Below are 24,155 nucleotides of genomic sequence, written 5' to 3'. Positions count from 1 at the left end.
TCAGCAGTTAATTTGGGTCTTTCCTGTGAAAGTAATATTCTTTTACGGATGAGAAATGTACATTCCCCTTTTCTAGCTGGATTCCGGCATTTTCGATGGTCTTTAATCTCCTCTGCTATTAGTAAACCTCCTAGCTTAATACATTTCCCTTACTGGCGAGGGGTAGAAATAACGTATAAACATTAATTCTAGTAGTGTGGATTTCTTGTGTCATATTTGCGAAATTGTTGGTCTTTGGATGCTTCCCTGTTATGTATTCTCGTTTGTATTATATACTGTAGTGGCACTGTGGTTAAGATAACACTGGTAAACCACAAAGGCATGTAATGCCTGTTTTAGCGCTCCCGTTAACACTACACATGATCTATGGGACTTCTTGACTAAGAATAGATTTCTGACCTCAGCGTACACTCCTATAAATTAATCTGCACTACATTGAGGGATTTGTGAAAGACTGCGAGAACAAAGATGTAGATATATTGTAAATATTTTTTCAGTAGGAGATAATTACATCTTTTACTCAATGCAAATTAGACTTTAAATTACCGAAGGCAGAAATACTGCATTATATTCAGCTAAGTCACTTTGTGATGTGTCCAGAACATAAACAAGCCACTGCTACAGACAAAAACGCAGTTTAGGAAGGTGATGGAGAAGCTCTTAACCCAGAAATGGCTTATCTCTAAATTATAAGGAACATTAAAAAATAGTAAGCAAATCATGAGTGGGCTTATCAGAACAAAGGGGACAGTGCATTGGGTAGAGAGGTATTTTTGAAAGAGTGGGAGAAACTCTGGTCCTACATCCACAGCATTGTTTTATTTGGGGTTGACTCAGCCGGATGTTAAATGTATGTCACATAATGATAAGCTGTTCTTGTGAAGCAGTTTGGGAGCATCATAGTTGGCACTAGCCATGTGGTGGAAGAAGAGGGATCCTCTTTTGATCTTTCAGTGGTGTAGTCTCCTCTGGGACATGTTAGCCATTAAACACCTTATAAGTAACATTAAGCAGGAGCATTTGTGTTTTAAAGCCTGGTGGCCCCCCTTGGTGTATTATCTCTGGAAGGGGCATCTGAATATTATATGTGCTCCCGCTAAATGACGTTACAACTTTTTCTATAATTGATGGGCTGCATAGGCGGTCTAATAACAAGCTACCCTACAGATGAGAGAAAACCGCTCTGTTTGTAAATGGGTGGCCATTTGCTGATTGGAGGATAATATATGGGAGATGGGTGAGGCAGTGGGAGGGGTAAGGTTGGAACGGAGCTTTGACTGTTCTTTTTCTGTTGTGAAAATGCTTGCATTGTCCCCTCAAATACGTGCACGGTGTCATTTTCCAGAAGCTATGTGCTTTTTGTCCAATGTGAACGTTAATAAAATTTCGAAAGATGAAACCCCAGTATGTCCCATTCAAAAACATGTATGTGGAGTATGTATTATTTCAGACTCCTTATTCTAAACTTGGAGTTCCAGCTACTTCCCCCCCCACACCACCTTTCAACTATGTTTAGCCCTGCCACATTTTTTGATTGAAATTTATACCTGCTAATTATAAAGATTTCAGACGGGGTTTCATCATTCATTCTTGGAATATTTGTAACAGCTGCTGTGCCAATCTTGGGTCCATCATATGAGATTCCTTCCTCAGCACCAACACTGGTAGAAGTGACGGCATGGTAGGAAACGCTAGCAAAATGCAATCTCTGGATGAGGACTTTATCATTTTTTTAAGCTTAACTGCAGTTTGGTATTTTGGAGCCTTCCTGTGTTTTACAATTGGCAAGCATCCCTTCCAGTTAGTAATGTTTCCTTTTAGGCTTAAGTGTGATTTACATTTCGATCATTTTATTTAGGAGCTGACCTTAGCAAGGAAAGCCTTACCATTTAACCATAGAGGGCTCTGTTGTGAAAGCAGCAATCTAATGTATACAGGCAATCCTGAATGTGTTTTTGTATTTTTGACATTGCACCAGTGCGATATTGTAGGATGGATTCCTTAACTCAGAACAGGATTTGCTTCTGACATGCACGTGCAGAAAGTTAAGACTGCTGAGGCTGATGTTGTGTCTGGCCCTATAAGTTTTACTGAGACCACTGCAGACATAGTTTAAGGTTCAGTCGACTTGGGAGGATCACATCGAAGTGCCATCAAAGAAGCTGCACCTCTCCCGTCATAGTTAATCAGAATTTAGCAACAGTGCAGCCATCCGTGGGCAGTGTCCTCTCAAAGGATTTAATGAGTTGGCTGACTGGTAGTACAGAATAGGTCCAGGACCTATGAGCGCTGCTAAGAGAATATCTCCCTTTATGCGTTTGAGACTTTACTGGTATCAGGTGCTCTAAAGTCTTGCGCTCTCACCTCGTAGGTAGAAACTGGAGTATTGGAAAGGCTTAATATTTTCATATGTGCCACGGAGATAGATATTGAAGGTTAAGGGACAAACATCTGCTCAAGGTAGCTCGTATCATAGGAGCACATTTGGTGGCAAACTGCTTTGAGGTAAGGTTGAAAATGGGTTATCAGTGGACATTAGAAGATTGGACAATGCTGCTATTAAGGCGAATGTGTAAGGCGAATGTGAAGAAACGATGGCCTAGAAAATAATTCATATCCGTGCCAGAGTACCCTATGGCTAATTGGCACCATACACATTTTTGTGACTGACAAAGCTTTCAGTTTGGTAGCTTTGGAATGTAGTAAAGTCTTTCCTGTGCTGGAACTCCCGATTCGAAGAACAGGGTTTTCGGATTTTATCTTTTACGGTTTTTATCTGTGTTTCATGGAAGATGTTTGAACTTTCACCCACTTGACTGTGCTACTAAAAGAAACACAAGTTGTAATGAGATCTACCACTCTTCCTTTAGAAGACTCTCTTCAGAGGAATGACTAACTGCAGTCTGGCTACTGAGCCATCCCCATCTAAATAGATTTGCAGTCCACAGAGGTCAAAAACACGTCTTATCCACCAACACTAATGGAAACTTAACTCATAAGTATGTAGCCAGCCTTTTGCTTACTGAACAAAGCTGTCCTGAATATTTTGCCCACACAAGACAGACTTGGAAATGATGAGAATTTGCCATCTCAAGTAAAGGGAAAGCCTATGGACATGTACTCCACCATGAACCACTTGATAGGTGTGCTCCTTTTGTAACAACATGTGTGTGTTTCTGTAGACTTCAAAATCCGTACGGGGACCAGAAGACCTTTAATCAAAAAAATATGTCCACACAAAAAGGAAGAGTTTCTGCATTTGCGGCCTTTTCAGTGGTCCTTTTTTTCTTCTGGGTTATTTTACTCATGCCAGTCTAAACCGTGCTTTGTCTAGCCCATGGCATGGTTTTGGTAGGGTTGATTAATGATTTCTATTTTGAACATGGTGTTAGTTGGCACTATCATTTTCGCCGTGTTTATTTTTTGCATTTTCAGACTTATTTTTCACTGTTTTAATCCTGTCCTCCAGCTAAACATTCCTTCCATCTTCATACTGTGTATGTAAAGAAAACTCAAGGCAATATCTTAACGAAACCAATACTCTTGGTGGGAGATGGGGGGAGCAAACATTTGTGGTGTGTTCAAGGGACTTAATATGTGAGCACCTGAATACTAAGCATATTTGACAAATAAATGTCCGTCATTTTCTGACATACATGACCCTTTGTAAATCTTTTTCGGCTCCTGACTAAATTTAAATCTCATACATGTAATAAGTAGTGCCCCCTTCTGGGTCACCATTTTCGTTCTGAAAATTAACTTCATTCAAACAGTGCCCCGCTCCGGGTGACCTTTTTCGCTTTTCACCTTTGAGGTCACCCCTGAACCATTGTTCTTTAAACACATTCTACTACCCCAGGTTCACATACTGGGGTCCCCTTGCTTTCTAAAAACCCAAGGTTAAGAAACAAGCTGCTCTAAACAGTGATTTTGTTAATCAGAGGTGGAACTTCTTGTGTGTGAAAATTGGGCCTGGAATCCAATGCTCTCTTTCAGGCACGCACAAGTCTCATGCCTTTGGAGGGGAATTGCCATTGTAGCTCTTAAGTAATGTGTTTTTTATATACCCTGTATCGTGGAGTAATATTGTTAGTAATGTATTAGATTTGGGTTTTCAAATCTAAGTGGACCACTTTGGTCTGTAAATCGTCCTGGGATTAATGTCATTCCTGCGCTGCTCTCATTTAGCAATCTGGTATATATGAATTCCCACATAACTAGTATGTTACTTATAATTATTTTTTCGTTCAGCCTTTGCGAAATTTGCTTTGTAGAAATTACATTAAGTTCTTGAAAACACTTTTTTTTTGTAATCACAAAATGTGTCCTCACTTTCATTTGAGGGCTCGTGCGCAATAAAAAGTACATTGCGTATGACGTGATCAACCGATACGTTCTGTGTGTTCGCATGGTTACCATGCTCCTGCATTACGATTTTTGCAGAAGGAAGCTCAATTTTGTAATATTATTTTTGGCATTTTGTATGAAACGCTGGAAATTATATTATATTATGATAAAGGACACAAAATGATACTATGTCACCACCTCTGTATGAATAATCGTTTCTCGCTGTTCCTGATACAAAAATTGACATAAGAAAACTAGTGAACCTTAGAGATTACATGTTCTGGGCTAAAGTGCTAAAATCCTTATGTTTTCTAGATACTGTTTTAGCAACTGGTGGTATTTGATGAATGGTGCTGGTTTCACCAGCAGTAGCATTATTATTGTTGACTAGTAACCTTTATGTACCTTTTCAGATTGTTTCCTAATATAATTTTGATTCTCTGTGGTTGTTGGTATGAGTTGTAATTACTGTTGAAGAATTGGTAAGACTGCCTCCTTTCAGGACCTTGGTCAGTGCCTGAAGCAGTCGAATTTGACAGTTTCATTCAGTGTCCCACATGGAGTGCTTGCAGCAGGGCTCGATACTGTTGTTGCTGAACTATGGCTTACTTAGTACTAAGAAAGCCAGGTTTAGTGATTGAGTTGAAAGTACGGATGTTGCTTTAAATGCAGGTTTTATATAAATTAAAGTAGGAAGCTTTTTTCGATTAAGTGGGCCGTAGAAACCCTAGGCAAATGGCGAGTTTTCAGTAAATCAGTTGGATAAGTAACTGTCAAATGTTTACTTTCAGTCGTTCATTATGTCATGTCTTCAGATTTCTTAACGCCACAGTATTCAAACTGGTTAGGTTCTTACACCTAAAGCCCCGTTTTTATGTGCTACTTTACTTACTTTTTTACTTACTTTTTTTGGAGTAGCATTTTTGCAAATTTGGCAAGTTTGCATTATTTACATTTACAGTCATTGAGATGGATTCTAGAAGCAGTAAAGTTGTAAAATGTATTGTTTTGCTGTGTCATTGGTACAGATATTTCCTGAGACAATTGGAATGAGACCTATATTCCTGTTGCTCCCTGTCATTTCTTAACCAGGAACACTTCCTCAAAGACCTTGTGAGCACTGTGAATTTCATAATGAAGTAAGCGTCAGTCACTGCCCCAAGTATCGATATTCGAAATGTATAGATTAAACTTGCCAAACAGTGATGACATCCTTATTTTCTAATAAAGCAACAGCACTTGTAGTCAAAGGGCTTTTGAGTAGCAAGTGCCATTATTATTATTCCGGTTTGTTAGTTAAAATGAACAGTATGTTTCAGGTAGCAAAGGTGCTTAATCATAAACCAGTAATTTAACCAGCAGTCCTATATATAACTAAATTGACATTTTATTATATATTGCTTGCAGCGCTAGTGTAATCTAAGTTTACTGAAACTGCAGCTTGTGCCATTTGTCATATTTATTGCTGTTGACGTCCATCTTTTTGCCATTTGTAAATTCCCTGAGTTCGTGTTCATTTATCTTATCTTCACATTACAAATTACACTAAAATAATTCAGTAGTTCACAGATTACTGTAGATACACTAAAGCAATATTTATTTTTACCTAATTAATCCAATCTTGGATTTTTCCGTTCAGCATTCTCATCATTTGTCAATCAAGACCGAGGTTTCGGAAATTGTCCGTCAGAAAAAGAAATATCCAAAGAAGCCAAAAGCAGAAACCTTAACAACCCCGCAGCAACCCACCACAGATCCCTTGCCTGCGATCAACAAGAGCGATATAAAGCAGTACGATTTTCAAAGTTCTGATGAGGATGAATATTCTCAGGTATTCAACGTAAATAAAACATGCTTTCTTTTCCATAAACTGAAAGTGAGTCTTTCTCCCACTAACAAAATCATTGCAACTAACTGCTGTGAACTGTTTTTCCTAAAAATCTTTTTTTTTGTGCCATTTGATCTGCATGGTAAAACTCAAACCACCAGGATATGTTGGGAAATATTTTCATTATTAGTTCACTGATGCACTCTATATCACAATGCTACAATATTTTCCCTAAAAAGAGCCCCAGGAAAAAAGAGGGGATACAGGAAATTTAGCAAAGTGGAAAACTGCATAAAGAGAAAATACACACCTGAATTCATTTTTTTTATTGTATTTATTTATTTAACTCCAAACACCTAACTATTGACATTGGAAGAATAGAAGTCTAGCAAGTAAGGCCAATGCAATAGTTTGTCTCTCCATGAGCATGCATGATGCAGGTGTGTAGGATGCAATACATTTCCCAATTGTAATCATATTTTATATCCATGTATGGCCAAACGTATTTTAAATCCACACATATTCAGTTTTGAGTGCCAAGATATATTTCTTGTACTGTGATGACATCCGGAACACCTTGCAGATCCCTTGCGCTAAAGTTTGCTCCACCTAGCATGCAATCTTAATTGTATTTTTATCATGAAAAAAGCACCTTCACCGAACATGCAATCTTAATTGTGTTTTTATCATAAAAAGCACCTCCAAAATCTTCCACAACCAAACTAGCTGAAACTTCCACTGTAGTTTTGAAATTTAGCACACGTTGTGAAACGTATTCTCTTTTTGTATCTGCAATTGGGTAGAGATTTTTACATATTCTCTTTGAAGTGAAACACATTTGTTTACTTAAATGCACTTTTCAAAGCTTAATATATTTGCGCCTTTTTGTAAGACTCCAAAATAAATCATTTAAGATGCAACAATGTGAATGATGGGTTACGTTTTTGCTCATGGATTTAGTTTATGTGACTATTTTCCAGGTTAAAATAAAGTTTGGCTTAATTTCCAATCAAGGCAGTTCTATTCCGTCAGCTCCTAATCTTTTTAATAATTTATCTTGAAAGCATAGATGTGCAAATATGTGCATGCAGAATAACTTATGCCATATAGTAAGGCTTGCTCTGAAAGTACTGTTTTTAGTTTTCTAATTATTGCATAAAACTAGTGTAGTCTTTGGTTTTGCTTTACATGTTCTAGATGAAGTTCTGTTTGTGCTTTTTTGAAGGATATGTTTTTTTTCTATCTCAGATGCCTTCACCAATGTCGGAACCGGAAGACAATGACCCAGATGGTGCATACGCATTTAGGAGAAGATTGGGGTGCCAGTATTATGCTGTAAGACTTTTGACAGTTTGTTTAATCTATCAGTGAGTTAGTCCGTTCCAGTCCACCTGAACAGGTTTCAGCACACTTTATCCAGTAAAAAACAAGATTAGATTTTTGTAATTAAATTGGTCACATTTTCTTAACAAATCACTATCTTTTTAAGAAACTTGACTAAAGCTATTGATGTATGAACATTATTTAGTAGAAAGAGAAAATTCATAGCGTCAGTACACCTAACAGAATTACCATGAAACAGGAGGCTCAGACTTAAAAATTTACGATGAACAAATCAAATGAACTCCAATATGTTTCGGGAATAGACAGATGGCCCACACAAAAGCTCAACACTCTGCCAAAGTGTTAGATACATAAATGTCACTCTTGCTCCTCATCCAAGCCTTTAATAGGTTTTACTTCATGGAATAATATGAATCAGATTTTATAGACTTATAAAAAGCACTTACAATTAGCTGAGAGTTATATGCAATAGTTTTCATATTGATTTTGAACCATAATTGTTTCCCATTTGCAATTCTGGGAGTAAGGTTATGTCTATGTAGAGCAATCATTAAGTAATTCTGAGAAACCAATTCTGCCTATTTTTGTACTGTTTTTGATAAAATTGGAATAAAATAAAATGGCATGTTTTACATCAAGTACATTAAATGATTCTATATAGAACAATAGGGCTTATTTTGCCTGTATGCTTTTTGATTAATGGAGCACCTGACTGGCCTCCATACAGAGCCTGAAATCTTGAAAGGCCTCTAAAGGTCATACATGTTATTTAGTTTTGCTGCTCTGCCATTTCCAAGACAGAGGGGATTAAAGAGCTAACCTTCCAAAAATTATATTCATAACCTGTAGACTGTTATACGTTCCCTAGATACCAGCTCTTTTTCATCTTTCCTTTCATAGAAATAATAGGTTGTCTTCAGTGTGTTCATTTCCAAATTGCTGGTGATACAATATTGGGATAAAAGAACTAATTGACGTTAAAGATCAACATTCTTTTAGCAATGGTGGCTAATTATGCATACAGGAGAACTGTAATTGGTTTCTGTCATAGTCTTGAACTACAACCTTTTTTTGTAACTTTATTTATGATTTTCCATCATGCATCACAATACACTACAGGAATACTGCAATGTAAAGTCAATACAAACAATGCTAGACTGGCAAAAAGGGGAAGATGGGGATACACGAGTCACAACATCGACATCAATGCAATCGAGGAAGAGGAGTTTGTAGTGTATGTACATCCCAAGGTAGATTCCACATTTCCACATAGTTTTATGGAGTCATCACATCCTATGCAGTAGAGGCATCTTGTGTAGCAATGGAACGTAAGTAAGTCAAGAGGGGTTCCCAAATGTCATTTGACCGGGAGGTTGCAGGCAGCTCTTCTGCATTCTGTGCCATATTCTCCCTACAATATGCAAAGTCCTTAACCATTGTTCCTCCGTGGGGTGACGTTTGCTGTTCCATACCATTGCCACTCTTCGCTTAGCAAGGAGTAGTGCCACCCTAGCCAGTCTACCCAATACACCTTTTAGAGAAGGAAGTACACCTAACAAGCAGATCTGGGGTTAGCAGAGCAGGGTTACACCAGTGAATTTTGACAGTGCGTTGACTACAGCCTCCCAATACGTCTGTATTTTGTCACAGGACCAGGCAAGATACCAAAAATCCGCCCCAGACGCACCGCAGCGAGTGCACCTATCTGAATCACGGAGACCATAATTAAAAAGCCGCAGTGGTGTGTGATAAATTTGGTGCAGGAACTTAAAATGTATGATGCGAAGGTTCCTGTTAGAGGTGAGGGCCCCAGTTAAGGCGCACCAATGTTCCCAGTCTTCATGAGAAATTGGTGGATCCAATCTCTCGTTCCATTTATTTAAACTTTTGTCCTCAGGCAATATGTTATCCGCTCTGGCAGCCCGATAGTTTAGTGACAAGTTTGCGTCTAGTGGGACTGAGCAGCAAGGTCTGCAAAGCTGTTAAAGACGGAGGCTCCGTTGGGAAGGTGGGAAAATGTGCCCGCAGTGCCCCTTGCAGTCTGTGTAGTGTGAAAGTAAATAGCAGGGTTTTGTGCTGAATATAGTCCGTATCTGCTGAGTTCAGAAATGAGCCATTAGGAAAGAGATCCTGCTTTTGCCCAATGCCTACCTGGGTCAGAAGCCGCGTGAGGCCCTCCTCATGCTTTACTGTGATATTCGCATGATATGCAGCAGGGAGTAACGTGCATAAAGGGGCAACTTGCCAGCCGGCCCAGGGCCCGCCATGCCGCGATCGTCGAATTCGCAGTATTTATTTCATCACGGGGGTGAGGCGGTGACTATGGGTAAGAACGAGTTCAGCGGAATGGGGTGGACATTCCAGTGCTCCATCGCCACATGAGGTATGAAGTTGTGAGGTGCAAACCAAAAGTGCGCATAAAGTGCCTGTGCACATCGATAGTATAAGTAGAAATCCGGCGCATTAAATCCCCCATGCTTGTAATCAAGAAGAAGAGTTTGCCAGTTCACTCGAGCTTGTCTCCCACCCCAGACCAAACGAAGCAACAGCGTCCGCAGTGCTTTAAAAAAAAAATGCTGGGTTAGGGGAATAGGTATGTTGGGAAACAAATATAAGAATTTGGGTAGTCCCACCATCTTGGTAAGTGCTAGCCGGTCCGCAAGAGAGAGCGGAAACCAAATCCATTTGCCAACTTGGCTGTCCAACCACGTAATAGCCGTACCGTAATTCTCTCGAAAGACAATATCTGGTGCACGGTGCACCCAGATCCCGAGATATTTGACAGACTCTGCCACCCATTCAAGGGGGAAGTCCATCTCTTGCGGCACCGTACAGATGGTCAGCGGCAGCACCACTGATTTTCTCCAATTGATGGACAGGACCGAGAAGCGTGCAAATCGCGTATACTCGCGCAGTACCGCGGCTAAATAATTTTGCGGCTCCCGAATGAAAAGCAGCATGTCGTCTGCATAAAGCGAGATAATAAGGGGTCGGTGATGCAGATTTATAGCCGCCTGTTTGTGACATTGTCGGATCAGACATGCCAGAGGCTCAAGTGTCAGGGCAAATAACAGCGGGGACAGAGGGCACCCCTGTCGAGTGCCCCTTTTGATGGTAATCTGGTTAGAGGTGTATCCCTCCTTTTGGACCCGCGCTATTGGTTGCATATATAGCAATCAAACCCAATTGACAAAAAAGGGGGAGAAGCCCATGCGCTGCAAGATGAAGAATAGATAGCCGCATTCAACCGAATCAAACGCCTTGGCGGCGTCTAGCATAACCGCCACGGCTGGCGAGTCCAGTGAGAGTGTGAAATAGGGCAAATAAAGTACAAAGGTTGTACGATGTAGAACGCGAGGGTATGAATCCTGATTGATCAGGAAGCACCCGGTTTTGCATTAGGGGCTGAAGGCATGTAGCTAGGATTTTCGCCAGGATTTTAACAGTGTTAATTAATGAGAGTGGTCTGTAGGAATTGCAATTCTCGGGAGACTTGGCTTTTTTCAAAAGCGTAATAATCAACGCCTCGTGAAGGGACGGAGGAAGGATACCTGAATCATATGCCTCCGTGTACATCTCCAATAAAAAAGGGGCAAGTTCTTCTGCGTATGCTTTATAAAACTCAGATGTAAAGCCGTCCAGGCCTGGAGCTTTCGTATTAGGAAGGGAAGCAATTGCCATGCCTACATCTTCTAGTGCAATAGGGGCACCCAGGAAATCCCGCTGTCCGTCAGACAGCCAGACAAGAGCATCCTTCCACAAATATGCCTTTAATTCCTCCAGATCGGTCTCTCCCTGCGACATGTATAGCGTCTCGTAAGTACGCCGAAATTGCTCTGCGATGTCTGGGATACTAGAATGATTCTGACCTGATGCATCAGTGATCTTAGTGATAGTGTCGCGGTTCAGACCATGTGTGATCTTTTGAGCTAAGTGATGCCCAGGGCGTCCCCCCTCCCCGTAAGAGCGAGTGACATATCGCTTGGATACATATCGTATTTCTTCCTCCGCCAACTTCGCGTGCTCCAGTATGGCTTCTTTAAGAGAGGCCAGAATTGCCTCAGTTGGTGTGCATTCATAGTCTCATTCAAGGTGACGTAGCGTGTCCTCCACCCTGGCAATCTGACTGCGGAGATCTTTTAAAATGCCAGCTGTCGTACTAATGCACGTGCCCTGTATGGTGGCCTTAAACCCCTCCCACGGTACCCCTGCGCTATCCACTGTCCCCACATTCTTAGTGAAGTACTGAGTGATCGCTTCGCGGATGGTTTCTAAATAGAGAGAATCTAACAGGGTCTCAGAGTGGCACCTCCATGTGAAGGGTCGCGGAAACGCCGCAGGGATGCATAATGTGAGTTGGACATGGCAGTGGTCGGAGAGTGTGCGTGGCAGGCTCTCTACCTCTGTCACCCAGCTCGCCACTCCGTCTCCCACCAGCCAATAGTCTAGACGTGACCAACTGCCATGTGTAGAGGAGATATGTGTTCCAGCCAGTGTATCCATATGCCTATGTCTCCAGATGTCTAACAGGCCAAACTCTTCCAGTCCAGCATTGACCACCTGCGCTGCTTGCGGTGAATGCCCATCCCTGCCACTAGACTTATCTTTCCGAGGGTCAAGGTGCATGTTGAGGCCCCCCCCTCCCCCAAAGGATTGCCGCCTCCAGCCAGCTACGCAGCACCGTAAATAAGGTCATAGGCCCGGGTCATCAATATTTGGGCCTTAGCAATTTACTAAGGTGACCAGCTTGCCAGCCAATGACTCATGGACAATAGCATAACGCCCCTCCGAGTCTATGTGCGTGCGGTGAGCTGTAAAAGAGATGCCCTTCTTTATCAATATAAGAACCCCCATGACTGTAGGAGGAGGCAAGACGAAAGCAGAGCCCAGCGGGCCCCGACTTGCGGATCTGTGTATCGTGTCAGGTGGGTTTCTTGGAGGAGGGCAATGCCCACATTGTCGATCTAGGTGAGCGAACACTTGACAGATTTTCTTCAGTGTGTTTAACCCCCGCACATTCCATGTTAAACAATGAACAGTCACACCATTACTATGCATAAGAAAAGTGAGACATATAAGTGACAAAATCTACCAGTTGCCTTGGATGCACATGAAGGAACAGAAGCAGTTTCCGATAAAGTGACTATTTGCCCAGCCACATAAACAACACACAAAAATTCCCCACCCCTCACACATCCCCCCTCCCACTTCAGCAACCCCAACACGCCAAAGCCATCCCAAACACCTTCAAACACATCCTTAGCAGAATGCCAAGGAGATAACTCATGACGGGGAACACCCATAGAGGGGGGGCGCAGAGTGCAAACTCCCTACCCATGTACGTAGGAGGTGGCCAAGCTATCGTGAACAGTCTGCCTAAGAGGGACCCAGTACATGCAGTGCAGTTATCTCAACACAATATACTAGACAGAACGGCAGCCATCGATGAGTCCACTGCCAATGTTTCCAGTCTCACCCGTAGTCTCCGCATCCGCATATTTAAGGCAACAGCAAGGTCACAGGAATAAAAGGTAAGACCCCCTGCAGAACGGCGGTATCAGTACCCACCACGCCTTGTAGCTGTTCCCCCAGTGTCACCAACATCCGGCTCCCCTGGGAGATTGCGTCGGGACACAGTCTTCGCAAACTCCAGGGCTGCTCTCGGGCATGTGAAGATCTTTAATTTCCCGCCATCCTCCACCCGTAGCCGGGCAGGGTAGAGCATGGCATATGGAATTTGCGCAGCTAGCAGCAATTTCTTTGCAGGTTGGAACTCTCGACGGGCCCCCTGCACCGCCACTGTGAAGTCAGGGTGTTTCTGTCGTGTGTGATGGTATCCTTCTCTCTGGCAAGACGGAGCACTGTATCACGGTCTTGATGAGGCGAGCAATGATGGGGGGGAGGGGGGGAGGTGGCGCGCCCGGCAGGGGTCTTGCAGCCAGAGAGCGGTGCGCACGCTCCACAATGAAGACCTGGGAGAATTGTTCCCGACCAAAGATATCTCCGATGAGCTTCTCCAGGTATGTCTCTAGACGCCCGTTTTTTGTGGATTCTGGCAGTCCCGTAATGCGCACATTATTGCGGCGCGATCTGGCTTCTAAATCTTCATTACGGGCCTGGATAACTGCAAGAACCTTTTCCATGTAGTCCGCCTTCCGAGTGACCTGTTGAAGTCCATCTTCTGCGTCGGAAATGCGTGTCTCGGCCTACCCCAGACGTTGCTCTTGTTTATCCAGCTTGGATGACATATGATCTATACGTAGATTGAAGTGATCTATCTTTCCATCAATTGTTTGCAAGCTGGCCTGCACCGCCATGAGAGTTTGTCTATGTTGGTCAACTGGTCCGTTGGGGCGTCCGCCTCAGAGTCTGAAGCCGCATGTTGAGTCGTTCTCCTAGTCTTCCGGGGCTCAAATGTGAGGCGTGGTTGGCTCTTCCCCATGGCGCTAGCCCAGGGCACCACTCTCCGAAGTGAAAGCAGCAAGGACGCAGGGGTCGTCCCCCGCAAGCAGAGTAAGTCTATGTCCTGGGAGGCAGCTGCATGAGGACCCCCTGCACCGTGGCCACGCCAGGTGCCCGAGACAACTACCAGTCAGCAGCATTGGCAAAGCAGCAGGCCCTTTGCAGGATCAGATCACACCGCTCCCAGTAAGTTCCGGCAGCACCGCCCGCAAGATGGTCGCTGACAAGCAATTAGCTCAAGCACACTAGCGACAGCAGAGCAGGCAGCCCCCACTGCAGGTCAGTACAATCTCGAGGGAGCAGCAGGTTACCCGGCTCCGCAAACAACCGCACTGGATCTTGCCTCTACGCTGACTTCCCCGTCTGGAGCACTGGTGTGGAGGATAGGCCTAGGAACGGAGAGATGTGGCACTGGCCAGTCGATCACCACCTAGTAGTCACAAGGAGTGCAGCTCCGTAGGCAGGTATGAAATAGCTCACAGTTCAGGCACAGCGGTCTGCACGATTTCGCACCTGAAGCCAAGGCAGGGTGTCCAGGCCCACTAGACCGCGTGAGGGCCTGCACCAGCACAACCTCCTCAGGGCCAATAAGATCAGGGAGGAGCACCGGGCTATGGCGGGGTGTCACGTAGGCTGAGCGTTATTGTTGGGCGGTGACAGCCCAATGCGCCTGAAAATCCCACCGGGCAGCTCGCAGCGAGGCCGGAGATCTGCGCCAACGGGGCGCGGGGACCAGAAACGTGGCTCAGGCCTATGTCTGATACACGGCCGGTAGGCCGCACGGCCTGAACCCCGGTGATGGCACGGCCCCCCGTCAACACACCCCTCCCGGAGCCGCGGCGCAGCACACCGCCAGCCGGAGCAGAGGCCCGCACGTAGTCCCTGCACCCCCGGTCCTCCACAGCGCCAGCAGCGGCCTACCTGAAGCTCCTGGCTGGAGCGCACACAGAGCCGCCACACTGTTCGTGTCGTGCCCAAAGCCTGCGGAGGTGATATCGCAGGAGTGGTGCCGCAATGCCTCCCAAATTCCAGTCACCGGAGTCCGCCACTGTTAGGGCAGTTCCCACAGCATTTTGGGACGGTTACCAGCCATGGTTGTCAGGATAATTGCCGGATCTTGAGCTCGGCCGACGGAGCAGCTCTAAAGAGCGGCCATTACGCTTTGCGCCCTCCAGCGCCCCCCATCTTCAACTACAACTTTGATTGTTAATTAAAGCATCTGTCAGAATGTGCGAAATATAAACAAATAACTGCCAGCCCACAACAATGAGGCCATTCCCAATTAAGATTGGTATTGAAAATTCTTCTGTGCAACCAAATTGCAATGGTTTCCAGATTTCATTATGGAGTTCCTTTAATATAAATAGAAGCCCTGCTGAAATCTCAATCAACTTACATTATAAACAGTTTCCATCAGTTTTGTTCTAAATAGCTCGGAGGTCCACCAAATGAGTCAAGATTCTCATTATTCATGTTAGCGGACTTCCGTGATAAATACCAGAAAGCAAACTTAGGTTGAGTGCAGCCTCCATTGTGGAAACCCCCATTTCTCCAATGATCTCAAGGATGTACCCAGTCATTTGTTATTCCTTCCGAGCTTCTGGATTCATGCCAGCTCTAGCAGCAGACTTGAACAAGGGAAAAAAAATTCTGCTGGCCTAGTTGAGCCTTAACTAAAGAAACCAGAATATCCGTTAGGGTCATTAACCAAATCATTGTTAAAGGTACCATTTCAGCCTATATTTTGAATGTGAATGGGGGTTTGTCAGATTGTTCATGATTTCTCTATATATATTTGTTAGTTGATGTTGTATGAAATAAACCTGTAATTTGGTTTTAAAATGTACCTTTATTCTACACATTTATTTGGCCCTAATTTCCTAGCTCCATGAGGCAAACTCCTTTTACCATTGAGTTTTAGGTTAACTGAGCACAAATAAAAATGCTAACATTTTATTTAACAAGTACTAAAACGTGTTTCATTATTGTTATTCAAATATAGCATAACAATAAGTTCCAACCAGTGAGGCTAATGATGATGATTTACAGTTCTGTTTCAGCCTCCTGAAGAGGGGTCGTGCGGATGACTGCCAGTTCCTTGTACTTTGTAATAATCAGTTTGCAAAGTACCACTTCATCTACATCAGGGTGTACATTCGATTAAAAACTCCTTCATCAAGGGATTCCCTCTAATATCCACAAAGGGGTAGAATATAATCTGTGCATATGGGAGATCCCGGAACACCAATTTAAAGTAATTTGCATGTTTCCCAGACCAACCAATTAAAGGGAAACCTGTTTGAAAAAGTAACAATTGCTGGTTTGCTTTTTCCCAATTAAATTTTCTGTATATTTGGCTGCAAAACACCACTGAAAATACTGTAAAATACATAAAATAATAGCAGGGCATGATGAAATCTGAAGGACGCCGCCCATCCAACAGCAAGGCAAATAGTGCCTCTCTTAGGATTAATTGCAACCTGCACCTTCCTACTACTAAATACATGCCTGAACATGAGACCTCTGCAACAGTGTCTGGAGGATCAGTGGGACCAGCTATATGGCCCCAACAATACACATATAGCAGTCACTCAGCTGGTGGTATCTTCCAGATAATGTACTCAAGGGAATGAGTTCATCAAGATGTCCCAACGCAAACAATAGTAATGGATGCCTCGTGATCAGGTTGAGGTGATCACCTAGATCACCATCTGATTCAAGGCACTTGGTCTCCGAAGGAACGGACATACAGCAACTACTTCCTAGAGATGAGAGCGGTACATCTAGCTCTGAAAGCTTTCTGTCCTTCAAGACCAACTAACTCCTTGTTTGGTCAGACAATACAACCCTCATGCATTATCTGAACAAGCAGAGAGGGAAGAGTTTCAAAGCGTTGTCTCTGGAAGCCCAAACAATCTGGAAATGGCTAGTGCCCAGAATTCTCAGGACTATGGCTGTTCATCTTCCAGGCATTCACAATGTGCGAGTGGACACTCTGAGCAGGCCCATTCAAGAGATCCATGAATAGGTATTAAACAGCCCCTTTTAGCTAGGCATCTTTTGCAGTTGGGGTCTCCTTCAAATAGGCCTCTTTTTGCAAACGGAGAAAACAGGAAATGCCCAGACTTTGCCTTGAGGTTTTACCAACCAGGCAAGTTGGGGAATCCTCTGGATCAATTGTTCAGGCAAATTTCTTAATGCCTGTCCTCCCATTCCCCTACTGCCATCAGTGATCATCAAATTAACTCACTCGAAGGCCCAAATGATTTTTATTGCACCAAATGGCCCACCTTACAGGTTCACAGATCTTCTACACGTCTCTGAATGACCACATGCAAGGCTGCTGCAAAGACAGGAATTTCTGCGCAAGTTCATAAGACAGATACTGTAGACTACCCTTCAATCCTTGAACTTGGCAGCTTGGCTCATGGCCATCAGAGAAGAGATTTTGCATCTGGTGTGCTCAGAACAATTTTGATTCTACCACCTGCCAAAAAGAATCTGTGCCTCCCATTTCTTTTTCATTTGGCCAAAGCACAGCTGCAGTTTTCTTCTATGTAGGTTTATCTTGCAGCTATCACAGCCTACAGAAAATATCCTTCACAAATTACCCTTTTTTTTAATTACTTCAGTTAAGGATTTCCTTGTATTTATTAAGAAAGTGTATCCTTCCATCAGGCGACCTTCATCTCACGGGCCTTCCTAGTGAGCCTATATATAACACTTCCCAACCATACTTAGCATGGAAAGCTTCTTTCCTAGTTGCTTTTACCTCTACATGCCGTGTTAATGAAGTTCAAACTGTTTGTTGTCTCTTACCTTACTCAGTTTTTCACAGTAATTGGATAGTCATGGAATTCACCCCATATTCCTCCCTAAAGTGGTATCTGATTTTCATGTCAATCACGTTATTGCTTTACATACCTTTTTCAGAATCCCCCTACTCAATCGGAGGGGTCTCCGCACCCCTGATTTAAGAAGGGTTTTATCTGTCCTCTTCCAAGTCCTTAGTTTTGTCCAACCAATTGTTTGTAAGCTATGGCTCATTACAGACCGGGTTTACAACATCAAAACAAAACTTATGACGAGTTTGGTATTCTCCTGGATACTCTTGGCTACATGAAAGCTAATTACAAAACTTTAACGAGAAGGCTAAACGCCCATTCAACCAGAGGTTAATTGGCTAATGCTGCGTCTCAAAGAAATATTCCAATCTATGAGATCTGCAAGACAGCAACCAGAAGATCTGTTTGCATCCTTACAAGGCACTATTTTCTAGATTCTGGCTGTGGAGCATGTGCCTAAGTATGGAAAAACTCTCTGAGAAATGTTTGCTTAATGTTATACCTTTTATCTCTCCCCGTGCTGCTATGGGATGAGCTAGCCATTCTATTCAGTACTTATGAATATTACTGGTGATCCCTTGAAGGAAAAGGAATGGTTTCTTACCTGTAATCTTAGTACTTCTTCAGGGCACTCTCGATTGAAATCATAAGCAACCTTCCCCACTGATAGAAGAGGTGAAATTCTATTTATGCTTACCTGTTACTATGTCAAAAAGAACTGAGTCCGCTGCTACCTACAAGGCATGGTGGGACACAGGAGATGAAGATGCCCTTAAAGGAGCAGTGTTCTAATGTCTTTATAGCATGGTTACCTTCTATACAATTATATTGCCCTATCTTCCCCTATCATTCACTTAAAAGAAAAGAAAAGGGCTCTGTAAAGGTTGTTTTTAACATTTCACCTTTCTTTCATTTAGTGACCTTTTTAAGGCTTGATACATTTTCTTCATCCTTCTTTTAAAGTATAGTAATGGAATATGCGATACAGTCTGTTCTTCGGCTGCTAAATTATAATTGTCATGTTTACTTCCTGGCATTTCTGATGTACTAAGAAAATACTACACAAAATTTGACTTTCAAAAAAATAACCCAGGATCCCCTACACATTCTCTCAGCATAGTGTACCTCCCAAATGACAATAGTCTTGAGACCTGCAAACATTGCCAAAACATGAGCCGTCATGAAGAGCAGAAAATCCGGTCACATGACCCGCAAGATGGATTTCAAAAGGCTGCCTTTGGGGAAAGTCTGGAGGTTTGAGGACAAGCTATTCACTGGACTTCAGCTCTCTCTTTAATCTCGGAGTTTGCCTAGAGAGGTAGATCCTCTGCAATGAGACATGGGCTGTCTAGGTAGAGACCTCCATTTAAATTTATATCTCATTTGACATAGACATCCATTGGTACTTTGACATCTACGCCACCTGCAACATTTATTCCCAGAGATCTATAATTTTTAGCTTCCACCTACTACAAATCAAAGACTTGCCATCATTACCACCTTCTGGATCCTCCTCACTTTTAAGGCTTCAGCGTTCTTGTGGATGGCACCACCATCTTTAAAAAAACAAGGTTCTGCAGTTCTCTTACAATTCAAGTACATACTCTCTGCCAAGAGGGGTTTCTCCAGTGGTTAATATTTCACCTTTGCTATTGCCTCAGAGATCTGGTTACATGTGTATGTGGTTCTGTAGAAGAGCTGTTTGACTCGCTTAAAATTTACTTCTAATCCTGTCTTGTTTAGTGGCCATATTGTAGGAATTGAGAAGCCAGACAGCAAAGTTCAAATTTTGGGGGTGCAACATTTGAGCCCTGAACTTGTACTGCAGGTCGCTCTGTGCAACATCTTCCCGAGTAGCCTCTAGGAAAGATGTGTGAGGTCCATGAACCATCTCTGGTGTGGCCATTCCAGGGCTACTAATATACTGGCATTGCAGTTGTAATACTTGGACAGTGTGTTCGGGGTGTGCTGCTGACTCTTATGTCAAGTACAAATTTGATACAATGGCAGGGTTTCAATTTCGTTATCTAAAATGAAAAGCAAAGATTCTCACCTAAACATCGACTCACTTTTTGTTATAAATGTTACAATGGGGTTGAGCCATTATTTTTCAAGCATTACTTACCTCAGGCATCGCCCTGGCTATTTTTTTAAAAGGCCCTCAAACAATGCACATTTTGAATTGTCACTTTCACCAAAATGTACTTTCTCTAATGGCAGTGGGAGCATTCCAGTTAAAATTAAAGTCCTTTTTTGCATAACAATACAATTCACTGCCCCAGAGTGCTTCATTCTAGGATCAGCGATGGACTATAGTTTCTGGCATCACAGATTCGACATGTCACAAGGGTGCCTAGGGATGGTTGACAATTAATCTGAGTAAAGTTTCCTATCCATCAAAATGTGTTACTAAGATAAGTAACATGTTCTTATAAACTTCTACCATTAGTTGTAGGGATTTATCTTCTTCCCCATAAAATCGAGCAAGCTTAGGCATAGTTATTAGGCATATGTATACAAAAGTTGACATATTTTAAGACTTTCACTCAAGCTTGACCAGTGATGATATGACCATTGGACAATATGGATATATCTGGTGGGCAAATAGCAATTTGTTCTAAATAATAGTCAGGTCAGTGAAGCTGTACACTGTATTGCGGAAAATTATTTTTAGCAACTTTGAAATTGATTACCTTTTTCTCATCTGCAGCCTCGATTGGACCAAGCAAATCACCAGTGTGAGAATTCCGATCTGGCAGGACTGGCGAAGTTGAGGTACAGGCATTGTTTAACAACTCTGACAGTTCCAAGACGGTGCATAGGATTTGCAAGAAGGCGACTTGGCAGAGGAGGAAGGTAATACTACAGTTTTCACTGTCATTTACCGTTTCGCTGTGTACACAGGAGTGATTGCTTCATTCGTAATTCATTCTTTCCTTTCAGGGTGATAATGGACCGAACTTCCACGGAATACGATCCTGTGCTGCAGCAACTTGACCCGGAAATGCTGAATAGTTTTTCAAGCTCAAGTTCTGGTTCTTCCCAAGTCGTAGACTTTAACTCCAATTTTTCACGGACCAATGCTTCCAGTAAACATTTTGAAAACAGACTATCCCTTTCTGAAATACTAAGCAATATTAGATCATGTAGACTCAAGTGTTTCCAGCCAAGGCTACAAAATTTACAGGACAGTGATAATGACGAATGTACCTCAAGGAAACTAGGACAAACTGTGAATAATAAAAGGGTTTCTGCTGCATCTGTAGCTTTATTGAACACCAGCAAGAATGGCATATCTGGTAAGCAAAAAATCTTTCTTATATCGGTTTCGATGGTTTTGCATAATTTTTTATTTATTACAAAACCTTTTTCTGTATTCGGCGTCTAAAATATGAACTGGTGACTGGGACCGTAGTTATTTATTTTAATGAAGTATCCAGTTCACATCTTTTGTACGTCATTGGGGCCACATTGAAAGCTCTGCTAAAGTCTTTAATTTTTTTCAAGATAAACAAAGGCAGTCCTGTTTTAAGAAGATATTTGACTGAGGTAAAGAAAATTATAGCTAGAAAAAGAAGAAAATTTGGTTATTTAAGGACAACATTTTTTGTTTTTCTGAAAATGATACTGTGATCTTGTTTGATAGTAACAAATATTGAATATTCACACCCATATGTGGGAATCTATCACACTTTTAATAAACATGTTATATTTCTGTGTATACACACACACCTTTTCTTGGACAAAAAATGTAGAAAATTATTTTGTAAAGCCTGTGTGCTTGTCGAATTGGACAAATTAATTTTTTTTCAGAAACGGAAGGGCCAATTCCACTTTAAAAATCACAAGTGTAAAAGCAAGTGATCACTACATTGTTTTCATATGAAAAAACTTTGGGCCATCTAGAATACAAAGGGTGACACCAGATAAACTCGCACACAAGTGCAACTTCAATAGAGTTAGTGTCTTTCTTTGTATTAACACCTGGCAAGGTGATATTTATTTGGCTGACGGAGCCAACCAGCAGCGGTGCATTTTATCAAGGTGGGATTTCTGGTTTAGTTCAGTCTTCGTTTTTGACATATAGCTGCTGGTTTACACTGAGTTAGCAAACCAGTTGTGTTTCACCATCATACATTCTAGTTTGAGATGCTTGCTTATTCAGTGCTCTCATCTGACAAGTCTTAAGCGAGAGATCCATCTCAACTGTAAGTTGGTTCTGCTGCATAAATATGGCAGCACTTCCATCCATGGTAAATGTTCTCAATGTAAATCTTTTTTTTCCCCACAGGCCTTTAAAAAAAAAAAAAAAGAAAATGTAAAACTCTTGACTACTAGGCAGCTTCAGGACTACTAAAAGAAAATGGTCACTAGACCTCCCCCTTCCTCTTGTTTAACAAGTCACAATGTTTTTAAGTTGACCGTTTTTAAGGTATAGGAGCAGAAGAATGACATTTTCATCCTGCCATACTAACCTGCATAAAACTCACCACCAACCGTGATCTAGTGGTAAAACAAATAGTGTATGGTTGTCTGACTTAATTAACTTACTCTCCAAATTGCCTTACACAGACTCTTGACAGTGGATAACATCTCCACAATTAAAAGAAGTCCTTGCTGAAGAAGCTTGATAACTGGCATACATTTCGATGTTCTTCAGACTAGGTGGATCGAAGTATTTGAGAGTTTGCGTTTGAAAGTTCTGTCTAAACTTCAGATGCTTTTAGTCTCAGGATTATTGGATTCAACAGTAATGCTTTGCCTCACTCTGAATATGACAGCGCAATACATATCCTGTGAAAAAAAGGTATACCACTAGAGCTAGATCTGATGTGTCTCATATCTGAAATGCAGCTAGAATATGATTTTCAACATACATGGTTTGGTAGCACTTCCTCTTTTATAGAGCTCAGCCACTTGGTTTCTTAGTGAGCTAGATATCCCAAAAGACGGGCAGAGCTTTAGGAGGTAGATGAAACTTCCAGCTAATTAAATTGATAGGTATGTGAACTCCTTAGATGACTTTGTATTGCCCCTGTCCATTATGCATGTTCATTTGAGTAAGACTGGAGATGAAGTTTTTCAGAGGTTGGCACGTTGAACTTCCAATATCAGCCCATTCGTATGTATTATTATAAGTTGCAGGACATGGTAATCCTCTAAGATGACCTGGCAGCCTTTTCTGGCCAGGCATGCAAATAGTTCATCTTGTATCAGGCTACCTGGTTTTGTAACTGAGCCTGTGAAAGGACCATTTGGGGACAATGGAATCTGGCTAATGTTCATGCCTTCATTTTACTGGCGTTTGCACAGGCCACAGCAAGACGCTTGAAAATGTAGTGCTGGTCCTAGAATGAGACCAAGATGGATAAGCACAGTTTAACGTCAGTTTGGTTCGAACTTTTTTGTCCCAGAAGACTGTCCGTATTCGTTTGGAATTTAATCAAAACTAAACAGGAGCCGGTAATATTGTACAGAAATATGCTTTTGCGAATGGGTGAGATATGCATCCAACAAAGTGCATTGCTGATTATTATGATACAATATATGTTGGACAGTGGAATGTTTGCAACATTGAAGGTCCAATAATTGTATTGCCCCTGTTATGAGCACTCTTGTAACTTGGGATAAATAGCACATCAATGTATATGTTTTACTGAGATCAGACAAAAATCATTTGCAAGGGGGCGTGGCCAACAGCATGGCCGAGTAAGTCACACACCAGCGACGCTCCGGCGAGCCAACTTGATCCGACATAGTTCTAGACATCCAGAGGTCCCGTAAATGCACCCACGAGTGATCGGAAGGTCCCGCAGAGCAGTGGGTGACGGCAGGGCCGTTGCGGAGGGTCCACAGGGCTCCGGGATCCGGCGGCGAACTGTGGCTACCTGAAGACGGGCGGAGGCGGCCTCAGGATGGCGGCTCCCTAGGAACCCTAGACTGAGCCGCGAGGAACATACCCTGAGTCACCGAGTAGGGATCTGGACCCAGGATGCCAGAGAGTCTCACCGGGGAGGCGGAATATCGCTGAGCCCCCGGAGTAGGAGAGGCGTGAGGCCCGGGACCGGTGGGACTCGCGACACGGGCCTGGCCCTGGGAAGGCGGGCCCGGCTGACAAAGAACGCAGGCACAGCACAAAGAGTCGGGCGGAGCGGGCCGCGGAACGCCGGAGACCTGAGGAGAGAAGGGCGCGGACTGTTGGCCTGACCCTGCTTGGCTCCGTAACAGACACTGAGGCCGGGCGGCCCGGTTCCCACATCGGGAGAGGCCTCCCGCGGCCACATCGGACCGGGGCCTCGGGGGAGCGGAACAATGGGTGTGAGCCCTGA

The 24,155-nt window shown here is 42.9% G+C and overlaps 1 protein-coding gene across 1 annotated transcript in view; it reads left to right on the top strand.

Moving 5' to 3' along the window:
* The window catches only part of EPC2 (enhancer of polycomb 2), a 273,887-nt gene that overhangs the window by 211,817 nt on the left and 37,915 nt on the right, over positions 1-24,155 (top strand). The window contains exons 7-10 of the mRNA XM_078681762.1: positions 5,987-6,178; positions 7,424-7,510; positions 20,537-20,682; positions 20,770-21,125. Of these exons, the coding sequence (XP_078537888.1) occupies positions 5,987-6,178; positions 7,424-7,510; positions 20,537-20,682; positions 20,770-21,125 (781 nt within the window). The remainder of the gene's footprint in view (positions 1-5,986; positions 6,179-7,423; positions 7,511-20,536; positions 20,683-20,769; positions 21,126-24,155) is intronic.

Source organism: Lissotriton helveticus, chromosome 3_1 (assembly GCF_964261635.1).
Source record: "Lissotriton helveticus chromosome 3_1, aLisHel1.1, whole genome shotgun sequence".
Taxonomy (NCBI): Eukaryota; Metazoa; Chordata; class Amphibia; order Caudata; family Salamandridae; genus Lissotriton; species Lissotriton helveticus.
Note: the sequence above shows the minus strand (reverse complement) of the source record. Positions and strands in the feature narration are given on the sequence as shown.